Raw genomic sequence first — 19258 nt, 5'->3', positions numbered from 1 at the left:
AGATTTTTTTCCTGTAGCTTACTTAAGTGTTTATTAGCTTAATCTACCAACACCTCTAATTCTATAGGGTCAAATTTAGCTTTGCGCCCTTGTCTCCATCCAAATTCGCTATGCAGCAAACCAAAAAACAACAGCTCAGGAGGTAGAGCGGGTCGTCCAATAACCGAAGGGTTGGCGTTGGTTCGAATCCCGCTCTATCCTAGTCCTGTGCTGTTGTGTCCTTGGGCAAGACACTTCACCCTCCTTGCCTCTAGTGCAGCTACTCGCACTGGTGTATGAATGTGTATTAATGTCTGGTGGTGGTCGGAGAGGCCGTAGGCGCAGATTGGCAGCCACGCTTCTATCAGCCTGCCCCAGGGCAGCTGTGGATACATATGTAGTTAACCACCACCAGAGTGAGAATGTGTGAGTGAATGAATAATGGACCCCAGGGTTCTCACTAGGATTTTTTCACAGCGTAGGGGCACCATGTACACGGTGCGTGCCTGCGGTGATCAGTCCATTTAAATAAGATAAATTGATTGAAGTCTCATTGTCAGCCAATGAGCGTAAAGCAAGTGATGTTGCCGGGCGGGCGTCAGACAATACCAAGGCACACAAAGGGGTGTTGATTGTATTGTTCTCATTTCCTGTCTGCAGTGCTTTGCACCAAGACAAAGGTAGGGCTGCACGATTTTGGGAAAAAATAAAATCCCAATTTTTTTTCCTCTAAAAACTTGATTTTTGGTTTTGAGTTCGATTTTTGGGTTAAACTAGAAAAGACAACAGAAGTCAGCATGTCATTTTCATGAGCAGCCCACAATGCAAGCTGCTGCTCCCTATCTCAAATCTGTGATGGTATCACGTGATGGGCCCACAGAAGTTTTTTTTTTTTTTTTTTTTTTTCATTAAATCTTTATTGAATTAAGTACAGTATGCAAACAATCTATACAACAAGAAAATAACATAAGTTTGCCAAGGGGAATGGAATACACTACAATACAATGTCCAAATCAGAGCAAATACTGATGGTTTTTAGAGCCTTTTTGTTTCCAGATTTATCTAACAGCTCTAAATAAAGTTCAACAACTTTCAAAAAATGAATAATGTTTGGTTTTGTGTTAAAGAACTTACATTTGTGAATGAAAAATTTTGCAAGTAAGAGAAATAAATAAATATATTTTTTTCTTTTCTGGGTATCTGGCCCACAGAAGTGATACCAGTGTAAGTCAGTGACAGGCATCAGTCGTGCGTCCGTGGACCACATAATATGAGTGATCCCCATGCGGTTCTATTTAAACTGGGGGATCTGTGCGTGGAAGAGACCGACCCAGGACACGCTAGAGGGATTCTATCCCCGGAGCTGGTGGATGTGTGTGGGCAGAGGGCTGTCTGGGCTCCTCTGCTGAGGTTGCTGACCCAGCGACCCGGACCCAGATCAGAAGAAGACGGTACTGTACGGATCCGGGACAACGGAAGATGAGTGATCCCCATACAGTTATATTTCAATTGTGGGATCTGTGCGTGAAACATTGGCTTACATTGGTATCACTACTGCGGGTTCATTAACAGATTTAAAGTCCGGTCATTACACGGACTTCTGTGAAAGACCACTGTCACAGATAGGAGGAAGAGCCTACGGTAGCCCGCAGGCACGTGGCCCAGAAGCACGCGGCCCGGAGGCACGAGAAAGATAAAATCGATTTCATGATTTCCCTTCTTTAAAAATCGTCCTAATTAAAAAATCCCATTTCAATTTAAAATCGATTAATCGTGCAGTCCTAGACAAAGGAATATATTTTTTCAAATTCAAATCTCGTTATCATTACGCTGGATAATCTCACACACACACACATACACACACACACACTCACACACACACAAAAACACCGCTACGCTGGTTGAAAGACAGCGTTGCGGGTCAAGTCTCAGTGTCGGGGCCCCCCAGGGACAGCGTCGGGGGCCCCGACATTCAACCACAGTAGTGAGAACCCTGTACCCACTGTACTTGCTTTAGAAAAGCGCTATATAAATCTAATCCATTCTTCTTATAATTATTATTATTATTATTATTATTATTATTATTATTATAAAAAACACACAAAACCCTCATTTTAATAGGCATGTCTCCAACACGTTTGCACCTGTTGTCATTTATGCAATCACTCTTAGTAAATCACCCACAAACCGCGGTTCAACCCCACGTGCAAAATTCTAGATTGCGCACGTAAATTAGTACATGCAAATTAGGATCTTAGTAGATAGTGTTAACTTGGTGTTAACAAAAATGCTTTCTGTCACTGCAAATTAATGCTAGAAGCATCAACAGATACATTTTACCCAGAACTATTTTTCAGCTGAACATTACATTACTATTAATGTATTATCACAAGATTTATACCTGTCCTAAAATTGTGTTGTTGCTATTAGATGTGATCAAGTTAAATCCGGATTAAAAATACGGACATTTATGCTTTTATCCTCCTATGTGTAAATTTACCCTGGTATAAGTGCGTTGATTTTTTTGCACAGTTTACATATTTTAAGCATTTTAGTTTGCCAACATTTGTTAGTGTGTGATTGAAAACCATGTCAAGTCATTTTCAACAGTTTGAAAATAATCAAGATGCAAGAGACAGAGATATATTGACCAGGTATACCAATACTAGTGTATTGACCCAAGTGGATCCATGGGTTCCAAATGTGGTAGTTTTTATGATGTTGTGTATTTGTGCATACTGTACCACATTTGTCCAGCAGTCACCGCCACAGCGTTCTAGGCATAGCAACGTGATTGTAAGGCTATTGTATTCCAAAATTACTAATATCTCCCAAAATTAGTCCTATCAACGACTTTTCATTTTCACTACTGTCTTCCTTGACCAAAAATACATATGTATGATGAACTGCAGCAGTCAGCCCTGTACAGATTTTGAGTGATTCCAGAGACACACACACACACACACACACACACACACACACACACACACACACACACACACACACACACACACATGCAGGCACACATGTACACAGAGGCCACTTGGCTTATATATTATAGATTTTCTCATACCTATTTCCAGTGTTTAGACTGATTTGCACTGATGGTCATGCAAAGCAAGTAGTATCATTAAATGAAATATAGAATATATTTTTGTCCATTTTTAGGTAAATAGGTGGTTCTAGTGTCAATGAATTAATTAGAGACTATTTATTTTATACATTGTGAACAGTATGTATTTACGAAATCAGGAACAATAGGAGTAGTAACAAAAGATGAATCTTAATGATGACTTTCAATCTGGTGTAAACAGTATCTCCTACTGTCTGTAAATCAAATTTTGCAAGTGTAATAGGTTCAGATCATTACTGACTCTTTAATTTTGGCAGTGCAATGGTTGGGGTTTTCCCCTGGCGCTGAAACCTGACCTGGCAACTGGAACATCAAGTATCTATTTCGAACAAAATGACAAGCACCTGGACCTTCTGTCTCAGCATAAAAGCTTTTTCTCAGCGAGAATTCTCAAAGTGGCCCAGAGGTGGTATTTAATTTGGTTTGGGTTCTTTGATCGGCTTTAATTTGTCCTACATCTCTTGTCTCCCAGAAAGCCACAGGAGCTGCAGGAGGTGCCATCCCCAGACGAAGAAATGGAAAAGTGTTTCTAGGTAAGTGAAGTTCGTCTGCTTGAGGCAGGACCAGACTCCTAGTTGCTAATTTAATCCGGGTACAATTATGTGATGTATTTTTATCAGCTAGTTTTCTGTCTCAGGTAAAAATGGCTTCTGTCTGATACGAGAACCCCTCCATTACCAGCGGGTGTTATTGTTTGTTATACTGTGAAGACCCACCACCTACTAGCGACCCCCACGAGCGGCCTTTACCCAAAGCGTCACATATTTCCCATGATTAGACCTCTCCTCCTCCTCCTCCTATGAACTAAAAATAGCCCATTTATTTGTATGGGTGGTTGGTAACTGTTCTAAATCAAAGGGCCACATGTGCTGCCTGGCCTGCTTGCCCCGTCCTCAGGGTGGAGGAGGGGGCAGTTGGTTTACAGTGAGGCCGCCTCCTGTCAGTCGCTGGCCGCTCAGCTGCCACCACCTGTCAACCTCCCTGCTAGGCTGACACACTTCTACCATGGCTATGACGCTGCTTCAGAGGACCAGGTGTCTCTTTCCCTCCTTCTCACCCACCCACTCTGTTCAGGGGAGGAATTCTTTCCACTCGACCTCTATGTAGTTGATGTTGCTGTTTTCTTATGGTTTTAATATATCTTATTATCATCTGCCTTCAATCTGATTACTGCTCATTAGTCCTGAACCAGTGTCTGCTTCTCTGATATATCGTTAGCCTCATAACACAATTCCCTAACTCATACACAAATAGACAAAAGTATTGGGACATGTTGAATTCAGGTCTTTTTCTAACAGGAGTCTGGGATATAAAACACTAATGACAAATGTCATAATATAGTTTTATATTATGGTAAATATCATTGCATTGGTTAGTTTAGTTTAATTCTTATCTTTGCTTCCAAAATGACTCAGATGGAATTTCTCTCAACATTTGCTTAAAAAAATTCTTTGTCCATGACTATGATTATAAATGTTCTACCACTGAATAAAATATTTCTTGCGCTCTGACTGTAAGTAATAATTTTCTACCACAAATAACCATCTACTTTTTTCACATCTCACTTAGGAAGAAAAATCTTGTTTATAAACAATATGGACAAAAATATTGGGACACATCATGTCTACAGCTGTAAGATGTCCTGGTCATGCTGATTTGATATATGAACATCAATATTAATAATCGATATCATATTTATCACAATGTAAAATTGTGTTATGATATTTGTCATTATTGTTTTGTATCCCAGAGCCCTGTTAGAGAAGAAACATAGAGAAGAAACAACAATTTAACGTGTCCTAATACTTTTGTCCATTTGTGTAAGACTTAGGCAGTTATGCTATGAGGCTAATGATATTCTTACATGTCTCTCTTAAATTCTTAACATCCTCTCCTTGGTGAAAGTGGGGTAGTTCTTGTTTTCATCCATTTCTGATCTATGATATACCGGCATGCATGTATGTATCCACCATCATCTGCATACCAGTGCAGTGATCTAATAAGGCTGCTTACATCAGGCGTTACCATGAAACCAGTGAGCACAATAACAGTGTCAGGGATAACCTATGATCCGCTTATCATGAGTCATTACGTGGCTTTAGGCTGGTGTGGACTATTATATTTGGCGAATGAATTAAGAGATGTCCCTTCAGAGAATGTCTCCGGTTCAAAGACAAGACTAATATCTTGATTAGTGCTAAAATGATTAACCATTTAACTAATCAACAAAAACAAACAGCATCTACTTCTCCTTTTATGTTCACCTGACAAAGGAACAGTTTTGTAGTCAGGTTGGTTAGTTTGTCTGACCGTGATTATAACTCAAATCTAATTGAGAGGTTTTGATCATTTTGTCACTTTTACATAGATTGTGGGAGCTATTGCTCTGAAAAACAAAACACATAGGGTGACTTTAATCCACATCCTCAAAGTTAAGACTCAAGGAGTGGATTTTTATTTTTGTTTCTTTTACTGTATTGGTAACTAATTTTCTTATTGATGAATTGTTAACCAGCAGTAAAAAGTACTAAATTTCAGGTACTTTATATAAGTACCTAATATATAAAGTGACACTTTGAAGGTAGAGTTTCAAATTCTCCTTCTTCTTAAGCTAAGTAGACCCCTAGATTCATTGGTAAATGATACATCTGAAAAAGTTATATTTTTCCGAGCTCTGGAAATAACTTTTGGAATACCTACTTTTCAAAGACAGTGATGCTACAAAACATACAATTTACTTACAGAATGTGATTCTTTCTAATGGGTTGTAGACTTGTTCTTTGGATTGGGAAAAACAGCCAAGTCCATAAGTATTTTGAACAGACCCAAATTTTGTAATGTTGCCTCTGTGCACCACAGTGGATGTGAAATGAAACCAGTAAGATCTGATAGAAGTGTAGACTTTCAGCTTTGATTCAAATGCTTTAAGAAAGATACTGTATTAACCATAAAATATAGGCCCTCCATTTTCAAAGTCATTGGGCACCAGACATGACCTGTTCCCTTATCGTTTATGAACCTAACTGCACTCTCTCTTTTAAAAAACACTAAAATATTTTATTACATCCCTGCATGCCCCAGAGGGTGGGGCTGTAAGGTATGTAATAATATAGATAAACCAGGAGTTCCGTCCGTCTGTTCAAGATTTTTGTCCAACCAACTTCTCTGACACAGTTCACCCGATTGTTTTCAAATTTCACACTCATGTTCTTTATATGTGCCTTTCTCTCTATTTTTGCATTTTTGTTTTTTGTTTTTTTTTTTTTACAAATTTTTGAAAACTTTTTGAAAAGATTGAAAGTTAAGACTCTAAGGCAGGGGTTGGCAACCCTGATCCTAGAGAGCCACTATCCTGCATGCATCAGATGTTTCCCTCTTCCAGTACACCTGATGGTCATTATTAGGGTTCTGCAGAGCTTGATGATAGGCTTATCATTTGAATCAGTTGTGTTGGAAGAGGGATACATCTAAAACATGCATGATAGTGGCTCTCTAGGATCAGGGTTGCTGACCCCTGCTCTAAGGCTATGTTCAGATTGCAGGCAATTGTGGCCCAAATCCGTTTTTTTTTTTTTTCCCATATGTGACCTGTTTCCGATCTTTTAAAGACAGTTTGAACAGCACAAATCTGATTTTTATCAAATCTGACCCAGGCCACTTTCATATGTGGTCCTAAATGTGATGCATATCTGATATTTTGCAATGAAACTTCAGTCTGAATGACTAGGTTGCATTTATCTGACCTTTATGTCACTGAAATACAACAAACGTCACAATTCTGCATCCCAGGAGTGTTACTTCTGTAAACGCAGTGCGTGGCTGTATGGTCACGTATTACGTCAGGACCTCTTTTGGCATGTGGGTCACTTCAGGGTCGCATTCAGTTCCTACTCAAAACTGACAGAAGTCGCATTTAATGTGTAATATGAACAAGCACGCAAAAATAATCGGATTTCACCAAAAAATCTGAATTGTCCATTTAGACCTGCTGTCTGAATGTAGCCTAAATGAATCCCTGGGTAGGCAGGGTATCAGTGAACAGGTGGGGGAAGTGTGCAACTGGGCGGGGGTATTAGTAAGCTTTCACTTGTTTTAATACAAATAGGGTGGTTGGCCCATTTGCTTTGTTTGACTTCCTAACAAAAGCTTGATTTAAAAAAAACCTGTTTAAGTATGCTGTAGTTGTTTTATAGGTTTATCTTGACCATGCCATGACAATAAAGGCATTTTAACATTTAAAATAGTGCACTGGAGTTCAATGTTGTTTCATGAAAACTAGATGACTCCATTGGCTTTTGTCATTTTCTTACACTGACTCTGTTCGTTTTAGCTCTGATCTTGATAGTTTTTCTAAATATATACACTGTAGTTGCAAACACAAATGTCAGTAACTATAAGTGTGTGATGAATAGCTAAATATATGTATGAGTAAAGGAGCCACCAATATCACATGAAGTTGTCCTGTCAACATTTCCTGTAAATGCCAATGATTGTTTTTCTTTTTTTAAGTGATTTGTCTCTTGTGTTTGCCCTTAGACCATTCTAGGTAAAGACATGAAGCATGAACATAACATAAAGGAGAGCATGTCACTTACTAAATAACCAAGCACACATGTCACATAGTGTCAGCTGTGTCTTGAGCTGCAGTCACTGTCTTATTCAGCTGACTGTATGTTTGCTTCCTCCCCCAAAGATTTAGAGCTAAATCGCGATTTTAATGGAGAGGACTATGAATATGAAGACGAGGCCAAGCTGGTCATTTTTCCAGACCACTTCGAGATCCCATTACCAAATATTGAGGAGTTGCCTGCTCTGGTCAGTGAGTTGAGGCTGCACGGAATCTGTGTGTTTCCATGCATGTCAATGAGGAGGGCGCACTCAGTGGTTCCCCTGTGTCTACACAGGTATGTTGCTGGCAGCCATTAACTTAAATCTTTATATTAGTTGAGGTTAGAAGACAGTTTGAGGCTCACAAAGATCATGAAACGCTTTGAAACACTTTGTGTGAAACTAGGGGAACCACTGGCTGCAGATGTAGGTGCCTTTATCACTGTGTTTGCTTTCTTGTATAAGGGAAACTTTTTGATTCTTTTATTTCAGTTTTATTGCTTGGTTTTGACATGGTGGCTGGTTGTTTCTGTTTTTTTTGCATGTTTTATTATTACAAGATTGCTTTATTTATTTTTATTTGGAATTTTTTGTTTACATTGGTCTGTTTTAGTGATACATGTGTGTGTTTTCAAGGCTGCCCTCTTTTTATGCTTTTATCAGTCATTCCATGAAACACAGCTTTCTATTTTCCTGCATAGATCCTGCATGTACCGCTCTGATTTTGAACTGAATATTTATTTAGAGTTACAAGTCAGAATTTGTGTTTGTCAAATAAAAGCATCACCACCATCTCAAGGAGCAAATTCTATCTTAGACATCTCATCTGACATACAGGTGACCATCGCATGTGATGCTGTGCTCAATGCACCATCAGCTTACAAGAAGCAAGAGCCTGAATCTTGGGAGGAAGAGATCCAGGTGTCCAGACATGCCAGGAGCCTCCGACAGCTGGATAATGGAGTCCGGATCCTACCAAGGTCAACTATAAACCAAACTAAACTGACGGACCACTTCATTATAAATTGGATAACATGTCCATGCAGTTGTCTTTGTGGTTCTTCCTGAGGGTAATCTGGATTCAAAGGAATTAAAATGAATGATAAAATCAAGTCTCAAATTTACAGTTTCCTTCAGATAATACTGTTCACTCAAACTATTTCTGTCACAGTGTTTTCTCTTTCCATAAAACACCTGCACAACTCTTACTACAACAGTAAACATACCAACAATTAAATGACTAAATCTTATCCAATATTTTGGTTTTTATTTCTGCTCCTTAGAATAATGTCCCATATTTACATCCATATGTCAGGAGGTTGGGATGGTAAGGAAAATACAATATAAAAAAAAACAGAGCAGTGTTATTAGCAGGCACTTTCTGGATGTGATGTTCATTCAAAGAACATGCAGTACATGAAGTGAAATATCAAATAATGTAAAGTGTAATACGTACACAATTCCAGTTTTAATTTGAATATAACAAATCAAACTTCTTTTGATTTGGGCTTTGAATTTGTCTTTTCAGTGGCTGGAAATGTCAGAAGTGTGAGATGAGAGAAAATCTGTGGCTGAACCTGACAGATGGAGCAGTGTTCTGTGGGAAGTGGTTCTTTGATGGGAGTGGAGGTAATGGTCATGCTCTGGATCACTACAAAGAGACCAACTACCCCTTGGCTGTTAAACTGGACACCATCACCCCAGATGGAGCAGGTCAGAGACACATCCTGTTGATATGAGCTGCAAGTTGAGTTAAAAGATAAAATATTGTCAAAACAGGATCGCTATCCAGTGTATGCTGATAATGAGAACATTCAAACAGACAAAGCAGCACACATGGGATAATTCTGGTAAATGTTGCACCAAAGGAGGCATGTAGTAAAAATGCTCTGCTGAGAAGTGTATTATTCTCATTTATAGGCAAAAGTTTTATGCTGCTACATAGGATGCATTCACTGTACCTCATAAACTGTGAAATTACTGTCATTTTGAATGGCAAAATGCTGAACTGATGAAATTTTGCATTACAGTACTTTATGACTTCAGAAATGTACTCTCAAATGATTCAGTTGTTTCTTATTTTGCTTAGATATATAATATGACATTTGCCATTATACTGACAGAATGATGTATTGTGTTTAGAAAGTGGATGATTCTGCAGCCCTCAGCCATTACCAGAATACTCTTCAAACTGTCAGTATAATCAAATTATGCATATCATGTTAATTATTCATATTGATCAATATGGGAAATTGTATCGATTGTATTCTTTCCTATATCACCCAGTCCAAACTGCAAAAGTAATTGGTGAACCTAGTAATCCATGAACGTCAGATTCATGTGACTTTACCGAACAAAAGTGTATTATGGTATTTAATAATGGTGTTTATTTTAAAAAGAGTTAGGGAATTGATTTTAGCTCATAACCTTTTATTTTGAATTTCATTATTTGATGTAAATATTACATAGTTATGAGTTTAAATACAGTATAGAATAGAATAGAATGCCTTTATTGTCATTATACATATGTACAACGAAACTGTAAGAGACAACAATCATACAAAACAAATACAATCAAATACAAAAAGTCTACAGTTCAGTAATAAGTGTAAATTTTGGTGCTGCATCAAAAAGGCATTATCTTGTGATTTTGAGGCTATTGTTAGCTGTTACGGTAATTACACAATATTTAATCGTGTATGTAAAACTCTCCTGAGCCATATGTATATAACGTAAATACAACTTTAGTACTAGACCTTGTAACCCTGGTGTTCTACCTTATATTGAACTGTGCTGGAGTCTGTGAACCATTTAAATTTTCCGTAACTACAATTATGTAGTGTTTTACTGCTAACCAGGTGACCAAAAGCTACATAGAATAAACTCTGTATTTCTGCTACTTTATGTTAGATGTCTATTCATTTGAAGAAGAAGAAGCTGTGTTGGATCCCCACATATCAGATCATTTGTCACATTTTGGAATTGACATGCTGCAAATGCAGAAAAGAGTAAGTTGTTTTACATGTGCTAAGCAAGCTGATTTCTTTATTCAGTTTTACATCTGCACTACGGTATTTTGTGTTAAATATCAGAAACCCATTAACAAACTAAAAATGTGGCTGTGTGGCTTCTTTTCACTCTCCAATCTCAAATCACCCATCACAGACAGAGAATGGCCACCACACAGACAATAACGCCCGGCCACGGGTCAGCGAATGGGAGGTGATCCAGGAGTCGGGCATGAAGCTGAAGGCGGTGTTTGGGTCTGGTTACACGGGCGTTAAAAACCTGGGCAACAGCTGCTACATGGGCACAGTAATGCAGGTTCTCTTCAGCATCCCAGACTTTCAGAGAATGTGAGTATGGTCTGATTTAAGTATCTTTAAAGCAAATTACATGTATGGATTCCTTTCTCAGAATATTAACTTTGTGTCCTGAAAAGCAGCACATGCAGAAATGTCTCTTCACATATTACTGATTTTCAAAGCATCACTGTCACAAATTTTGAAATATAGGCTCTTTCAGATGTTTAGGCGCTGCTTCATATATATATATATATATTTTTTTTTTTTAATTTATAAAGAGCACTTACAAATGACAATGCCACAATCTGTTACATTCTTCCTCATACACACACACACATATATATATATATATATATATATATATATATATATATATATATATATATATTTATACCATAACATTTACATATGAACAGTCACAGATCATCTGAGTATTTCTCCATGTAGCTCTTTCAGATGTTTTTAGACCTTTAGGTAAACATTGGTGAGAACAATTTTCAACAAGAACATCGGAAGCTTTCACATTGGAAGGTTTTTCAAAGACAAAATTCCTGTGTAGCAGTATGATGAAATTAAAAAAAAAGCTTCAGGTTAAAGGTCATAGGCAAAAGAGAGAAAAAATAAAAAATAAAAATGTCTACACTGTTTCCTGACCCTTTTCCAATAATTTAAGAGAAGTCTGGTCTTATAGGTTTGACATACTCAGTCCATTTACTCCAGATTTTGTAAAATTTCTCTTTCTGGACTCTAAGGGAATATGACAGCCGCTCCATCATGTAAATTTCATGAATAATATCGATCCATTCATCTGTAGCGGGTAGATGGGGTTTGAGCCAATTTCTCGTAATAACTTTTTTGCTTTCAGCCAGGAGAATTTGGACCAGCTTTTTATCGTTATTTCTCCATCCGTCAAACTGAATATCTCCCATATAAACTGTATCAAAAGTAAAAGGGATATTAACTCCTATTATATTGTTAATATGTTTGTGGATTTCCTGCCAGTAAGGGATGATGACTGGGCAACTCCAGAAAATATGGTAATGATTGGTGTCAACCATCCCACATTGTCTCCAGCAGCTGGAAGCCCCTCCCCCGTGTCCCTTTTGTAAAGGTGTGATAAAAAACCTAGCAACATTTTTCCAACAAAGTTTGCGCCAAGTAGTCGAGCAGGTTGAAGTCTATTGTATGAGACACATTCTTTTCCAAGCATCCTCTGTTAGAACCAAATTGCCCTCTTTTTCCCACTTTTCTTTTATATACCAGGTATTTTCTGATTCAGAATTGAGTATATTTTTATATAGTTTAGATATTATCTTAGAACACGGGGATTCTGATACTGACAAAAGGATTTTCAGAATTCCAGTTTCTACTTTACCTATATTTGGTCTTAGAATCTGGTTGAAATAGTTTCTAACTTGAAGATATCTATAGAAGTCCTTTTGCTCAAGATTGTGCCTTTTCTTTAAGAATTCAAAACTATGGAATATCCCCTCCTTAGTAAATGAGTAATAATTTGTTAGACCTTTAGCAGTCCATGTCTTAAATCTACCATCAGATCTATTTGGAATAAATTCAGTATAACTGCTTCATATATTGATAGAATAATACAATGATATAGAGAGGGGAAGTACCACCTTTTCTGCTGTGCTCAGCGGGACCATACTTTGGTAACAACATGTATAGTATTCTAAGACACCAATGATATTGTGGTCCTGTTTGAATCATGCCAGTTATGTTTTTCAATTAAAAAGGACATTTTTGAAAATTAAGAAAATCCCGTTTTTTGGTGCTCAAAGTTCCAAAGACTACACACTCAAAAGTCATTCAATTCATCATCCTGACTTCCTCTTTCCACATTTGGCTCAGAGCTGCTGAAGAACATATCTGCAGCTTTAAATATTATATTTCACTTGTTCACAAAGAAGTAGGTGAAGGTCAGTGAGGTGATGGTCCTTTATGAGTTGGTGTCATGTATGATATGAGACAAAGGAGGAAGAGCACAGACCTGTTGCATGGTAAGATAAACTATTGAAGTATTTGCTAAACTATTAAGCTAAACATCTGTTAGTCCTTTGAATGCATTATTCTTTTTAAATATGCCATCAATTACACATTGGTGGTATAGTTCAACGGAAACAAAAGGTTATTGCTCCAGGCAGCGACTATTTTATCTAAGGTAAGGAAGCGGGATGAAGGAGACTTGATGGTGCTTTCACTGACCATTTTCATTTCCGTGCTGTGTCAAATATTAAAATCATCACAATTGCCATAGGAAGTAAAGAAATATGTTGGAATTATAAAAAAAAACGCACTATTAGGATCAGTAATGACATGACATTTATAATTTTAATTTCATTTGTATTTTTTCATTTTTTTAGATTGTAGGCAACATAATTAACAATAGAAAACACATACTGCTTCAAGAGGAACAGACATAATTTGAGCTCATAAAGAGATTTAAAATTCAAGAACCACTTCTTATTTTCTAAACTCCTGCTATTTGAGTGTTTTTTTTAATTTTTGATGTGGATCTTTTGTGGATTACAGTTGAGGGTGTATGCAGAATAACACATAACATGCACAGATTCTGTTGTCCAGTGTGTGATGTTCCATGTGTTCCATGTGAGGTGAGAGTGAGTCTTGTATTTTGATCTTTAGGTATGTGGGAAATCTTCAGAGGATATTTGACTATTCACCTCTTGACCCCACCCAGGACTTTGCCACACAAATGTAAGTGATGCCAGTGTTGCATAATGCAGAATTTGTAATAAACAAGTCAAGATGTTTTCTAAGTGCTGATGTGTCTGAAATGTCACATTTCAGTGTGAATCCTGTTGGATTGTAGCTACAGTATAAGCAAATAATGCAGCATATAATGCCTATGTAGTGTAAAATGTCATCGTAAACATCTACTCTGTCTTGCACTGTTAAGCCAGTATGTTGAAAGAACCCAATCACATGCTGCAGCCATGATGAAAACTAAGTAGTTATACTAGACATGTAATGAATATCAGTTAGATTACCCCACAAATGTTACATGTTTTGAAGCACACTGCAGGTAAACATGTTTATACCCATCACTGGCCTTACTTGATCAAGTGAGTCACCACAAATGAGGGCATTTATGCGTAAGAAAAAAGAAAGCCCCAGGCCTTTGATTTAATACAGTTGTTAAAATATTGTAAATATATGTAGCCATAGCTAATGATCTCCAAAGAAATTATCATAATAAAATAGAAAATGATAACATGAAGTGATGCACAATTATAATATTATGTTTATTATTTCATTGTCCTGCCTGACATAACACTTCTTCCACTGTCTAACATGGATGATATAGGATGCTGCATCCAGAATCAAATACAAATAACAACATATTGTACATACTTTAGCTGCATACTGTAAATGAACAAATTCTGCCAAAATGGTTTCTTTTAACCGTTTGTAAAAATTATGACAGTAACAATTTATACATTAATTGAATTTAGTTTTTGATTTTACAAGAGATGTTCTCCAAAAGGTGTTGATATTCTTCAATAACAATGAAACATATGCATACTTAAGTCTTCACTGTCAATTTCTAAAACAAATTTAATCATAAAGCATTAAAAGTATATCTGATTAAAAACAGAAAAAAATGACTGATAAAAAAGATGTGATTTAAATAGTGTACTGTAATGTAGTGCAGTGTATATTACTTCCCCCTACTGTTCATTTGCGGTATGTACAGTTTTTTCTAGAGAGCCAATCTGTTGTCTTAGTGAGGAGAATTGGACTAAATATTTTGTTAACCCTCATTTTATCTGTGGAAGTAACCAGTTCTGAACGTGACAATTGTGAATGACTATAATAGTTCAAGAAATGTTAATGAATAAAGACTCTTAATTTTGATTGTAATATTTATTAAACAATACTTTGATTTCAATTGTAATAATAACTGGTGAAGTTACTTATCCAGCATGTTTTAATACAACTGTTAGAAAGTGGTTTGAGGACAGAAGACATTGAAAATGAAGACTTTGTATGTGCTTGTGTTTATGCTTGTGTTTTTGTTCGGCAGGGCTAAACTGGGACATGGACTGCTCTCAGGCCAGTACTCCAAACCACCCATGAAATCTGAGCTCATTGAACAGGTGATGAAAGAAGAATACAAGGTATTAAACTGGGTATGTTCAGCTCCCAAACTCGGTTCATAACAGATAGAAGCATGTTTAAGCCGAGTGGTAGCAAAGTGAGCTCCTGTTTGGAAGTAATGGCCAAGGTTAGGTTTTTTCAGTTCACAACTTTTGCCATCTTCCTCAGTTTAAGCATGAAGCATATTTTCCTTTGTTATTATTAATGTACCTGAGTTTGCATAGATTTTTGACAGCTGATGAGGAAGATGCAATCTTCAGATGTGTTGTCAGATTTTCTTTTGCTCTGACCTTTTCCTTTTAATCTGAAAATAGCTGTTGGCTGCAAACTGTGGTGTGCAACTCAATTTAATAACAAAAAAAAAAAAAAAACCCACAACCCCAGGTACAGTTCCAATTCAGCATTTTTGCTTTTGATGCTCCACATCAAAGCTTCATTTTGTCACACGAATATTAGCTGTACCGAATTACACTATTGTGCTTCAAGCAGTCTCTCATGTTTGAAAAAATATAAGTGATGGATCTTTACATCTCCAAGATTTTTCCTTTACTAATTGCAATACAAGGGATAGAAAATCATTGTGGTTTTAACCCTGTAGCATGCAGCTGCTTGAAAATTAGAAGAGGAAAGTCATTAAAGCTTAATGGGAGCAAGCACTTGGTCTGTAAGCTCTGAGCTTCTTTAAAGCTTTACCAACCACAGTAATTGAGAGGGCAACGCTGTGATCCTGCACTTCCTCTACATGTGATGGTGGAGTCGGGTTTGGACACATATTGACAGCTGGGAAGATGAGGGGGAAGGGGCCTGGGTTGGCATGCACAGCTCAGCAGTGCAGCAGTATTACAATTACAAAGCCACATCTGAAATGCTTTCAAAGTGGATCCTCCTGTCAAACATTGTATAGAATACTTTATTGCTGGAGGATGGCTATTGTATGAATATTTACTAGCATATTTCCTAAAACTGAAGTGGCTCAGCTTCATTTTATTGGGAAATGCTTTCAGCAACGAACTTATTCTTGTCCATGCTGCATCATTCACCTGTATACTACATTGACACTAATGGACTTTCAAAATGAAAACAATCTCTGTCAACATATTAGTATTTTGGCAAAGTTTCAGAAAAAAATCCCTAAACATTCAGACATATCTGAAACATGCATCACTTGACCAGGGAGCTAATGATGCTGCTGGATAAAGGAAATGTCACAAACTGCTTCAATAATGTCTCACTTTCTGTGACCGTAGTCAGTAGTATCATGATTAAAAGCAGAAATTAATGCAAAACAGCTGCTCACAGAGAGAACAAGGACAGAATCACCTGTAATTCAGTAACTGTGTTGAATTAACAGCTGGTCATCAAGGATGACGTCTGGTTTTCTTCCCATAAAGGTTATGTGAAAGAGCTGTAGTTTGTTGGAGAAACACTGATCAAACCCAGTCAGGCAGCGAATGTGGGTGTCAGTGTCAGTATTTTTTTTATCCATTGCAGTTAGTTTCTGAAGTAGAAATAAAGAGCAGGATTTCTAAAGGTAAGTGCATTAAAAGTTACAGTCTTAAAATACTCTTCAGTTATGTGTTTGTGTGTTGATACTTTTAGAATAGTGTCAAAATTATTTGGATTCAGAAACAGTTTTTCACCTACATTTCATTTGTCTTATGTGAAAGTAAAAAGCTCTTTCTCACTTGCCCTGGCTTTGGACAACCAGCTGTGGTATGGCTGCCGTTCAGGGGGAGGGATTTGTTTAGTCCTCAGAAAGGTGAGTGGTCATGTGCAGTCACTGTGTACGTGATGCTTGTTCTTTTCATTCCAGCAACAGCAGAACGGCATCTCACCCCGGATGTTCAAGGCCTTGGTCAGCAGAGGACACCCGGAGTTTTCATCCAACAGACAACAAGATGCCCATGAGTTCTTCCAGCACTTCATCAACCTGGTGGAGGTGAGTGCCATTAAGCCTCTGATCTGGGCTGCCTGTGCTTTGCTCAGGGGCTAGCATTACAGGCCCCTGGGCAAAGCAGTGCACTGGGGCAACTACGACAGATACTCACAGGAATTATTGTTGGTTTGAAGTCAGTGGTCTTCAGGATGTCATTTTCCACGAACGTAGGTGAAAGACAGTTCAAACGATGCGGCCCCATTGTGCTATGAAGCTGATTTTTTATAATAAGTTTCAGTCTTGAAAAAGAACGTTCTCATGTACAGTTAGTCACCATCATGCACATGAACACTCTGAGTGCAATTTCAACATTCAGGAATACAGATTTCAAATTGTCTCAAATTATTTTTCTGTACAAATTGTAATACAAAATAAAAAAAATCTGTGAAGTGATTGAAAAAATTCTAGTACAAAATAAACACAAAGTGCTTTAAGAAAAGAAAACAACTTAAATTAGCAATCAGTGAAGTCACTATACGCCTTTTATTGGTATGTATCCTATATGATACAAGGTGCATTGAAGGGTTAACATACAAAGGTTAGCATGGGGCCCTCATGCTCATGGGGCCCACAGGCAATTGTCCATAAGGCCTATGCATTAAGACGGCCGTGCCTCTGATTCTTATTTACTTTGTGATATTGTCCGATCCACAGATTTTGTTAGCCTTTAATTTTGACTGTGAATAAAAAAATGGATCAGTGATGTGTTAATATTTATTCATATTATTATTTCTTGTTTGTAGTAGGATGGGCACTTAAAGCAAAAAAAAAAAATCATGATTACAAGAGTCTTCTAGTTAATATGCAGTCTTGCCTGTTGCCTAGATATGCTGCAACACAGTGAGCCTTTCATAGTTGGTCTTCTGTATTGACAGTAGATAAATAAGTAAATTATAGTAAATTCAGCTGGATTCAAGCACATTTTGCAAACACATATGCCAGCAATGGACTAAGAGACATGTAAGTGTCCAAACTGGCTGATGCTGTACGATGGCCACTTCATACAGTCAGTTTAACAGTGAAAGATCAAAACAAGATAGTGTTATTACCCGCGTTCTTCACAGCTTCTGATCCAGCTTCTGCTTTAACTGTGCAAGCTGTTAAAGCATTTCTTCTTCTTGTTTGTTTTTCTTAAAGCATTCAGTTCATTTCTTCTAGAAACTAAAAAAGCACTCAGAGCGCAAACCTCTGCCAAGGCAGATCAGTACCCCCCCCCCCCCCCCCCCCCCCGCCCCGATCACCACCAAAATTTAATCATTTGTTCCTTGTGCCAGTATCAACATTTCCTGAAATTTTCATCCAAATCCATCCATAACTTTTTGAGTTATCTTGCACATGGACAGACAGACAAACCAACGCCAGCAAAAACTTAACCTCCTTGACGGAGGTAATGAATTGCAGAACCAAGTCACAATTGCTGCACATTACTTTTGTATTAAGGTAAAATGTTAATGAACATTAACTGAATTAGTTGCAATCAGAAAGTTCAGTCCTGCATGGTGTGTTCACCACATTATAAATGACAGACAAAATCACTTGGACTTGTCCAGGTATGGCTGATAGCCTTACACCAACGGAAAATACAGGATATTATTTAAAATAGGATGATAGCTACATAAACTAATAGATGGTTATATCTGAAAACTGTGACGCCTGTCCTTCGTTATTGTAATGTACACATTGTTCAACTAACTATATTTAAGATTTTTATTTAAATGCACTAGTGTATATACTGTAATATTTCCAGTCCATTAGTGATGACGGAGTGAGGGTAACTTTAAGTGTTCTAAGGAGTTTACTGGGACATGATAAAACTTTTTCCAAACATAGGGGATGCTGCTTTTAATACAGCGGATTATGCCAATGAAATTTAAAACATTACATTTCCAAATGGCTGAGCAAAGTCTGAGTCCAGATCTACATACACGGGTAGCTGGTTGGAAGCTCAAATGTTTTTTGTATTTTACACTGCTCACTGTGTTATTGCCTTATAGACACACATTGGCCGTTCTAAAATGTCTTCCTCAAGTAGGATATATATAGCTCAGTGCTATCTGTTACATGGGGTGGCCAGATAACGCTTCCTGTTCTGCTTGAACCACAGACGTGTCCTGCTCAGATACTCAGACACTTGCTCCACTTCTTGCCCTGAGATCAACAAAA

At 37.5% G+C, this 19258-nt stretch overlaps 1 protein-coding gene across 2 annotated transcripts in view; it reads left to right on the top strand.

The window, feature by feature from the left end:
- The window catches only part of usp13 (ubiquitin specific peptidase 13), a 52409-nt gene that overhangs the window by 5022 nt on the left and 28129 nt on the right, over positions 1-19258 (top strand). The window contains exons 3-11 of one of the 2 annotated variants that reach the window (XM_030132622.1): positions 3585-3645; positions 7806-7927; positions 8558-8700; positions 9249-9433; positions 10631-10728; positions 10886-11076; positions 13684-13755; positions 15086-15179; positions 16973-17098. In XM_030132622.1, coding sequence (XP_029988482.1) covers positions 3585-3645; positions 7806-7927; positions 8558-8700; positions 9249-9433; positions 10631-10728; positions 10886-11076; positions 13684-13755; positions 15086-15179; positions 16973-17098 — 1092 coding nt within the window. Of the gene's footprint in view, positions 1-3584; positions 3646-7805; positions 7928-8557; positions 8701-9248; positions 9434-10630; positions 10729-10885; positions 11077-13683; positions 13756-15085; positions 15192-16972; positions 17099-19258 lie in introns of both variants that reach the window. The other variant, XM_030132621.1, reaches the window with a different exon arrangement.

This window comes from Sphaeramia orbicularis, chromosome 4 (genome assembly GCF_902148855.1).
Source record: "Sphaeramia orbicularis chromosome 4, fSphaOr1.1, whole genome shotgun sequence".
Taxonomy (NCBI): Eukaryota; Metazoa; Chordata; class Actinopteri; order Kurtiformes; family Apogonidae; genus Sphaeramia; species Sphaeramia orbicularis.
Note: the sequence above shows the minus strand (reverse complement) of the source record. Positions and strands in the feature narration are given on the sequence as shown.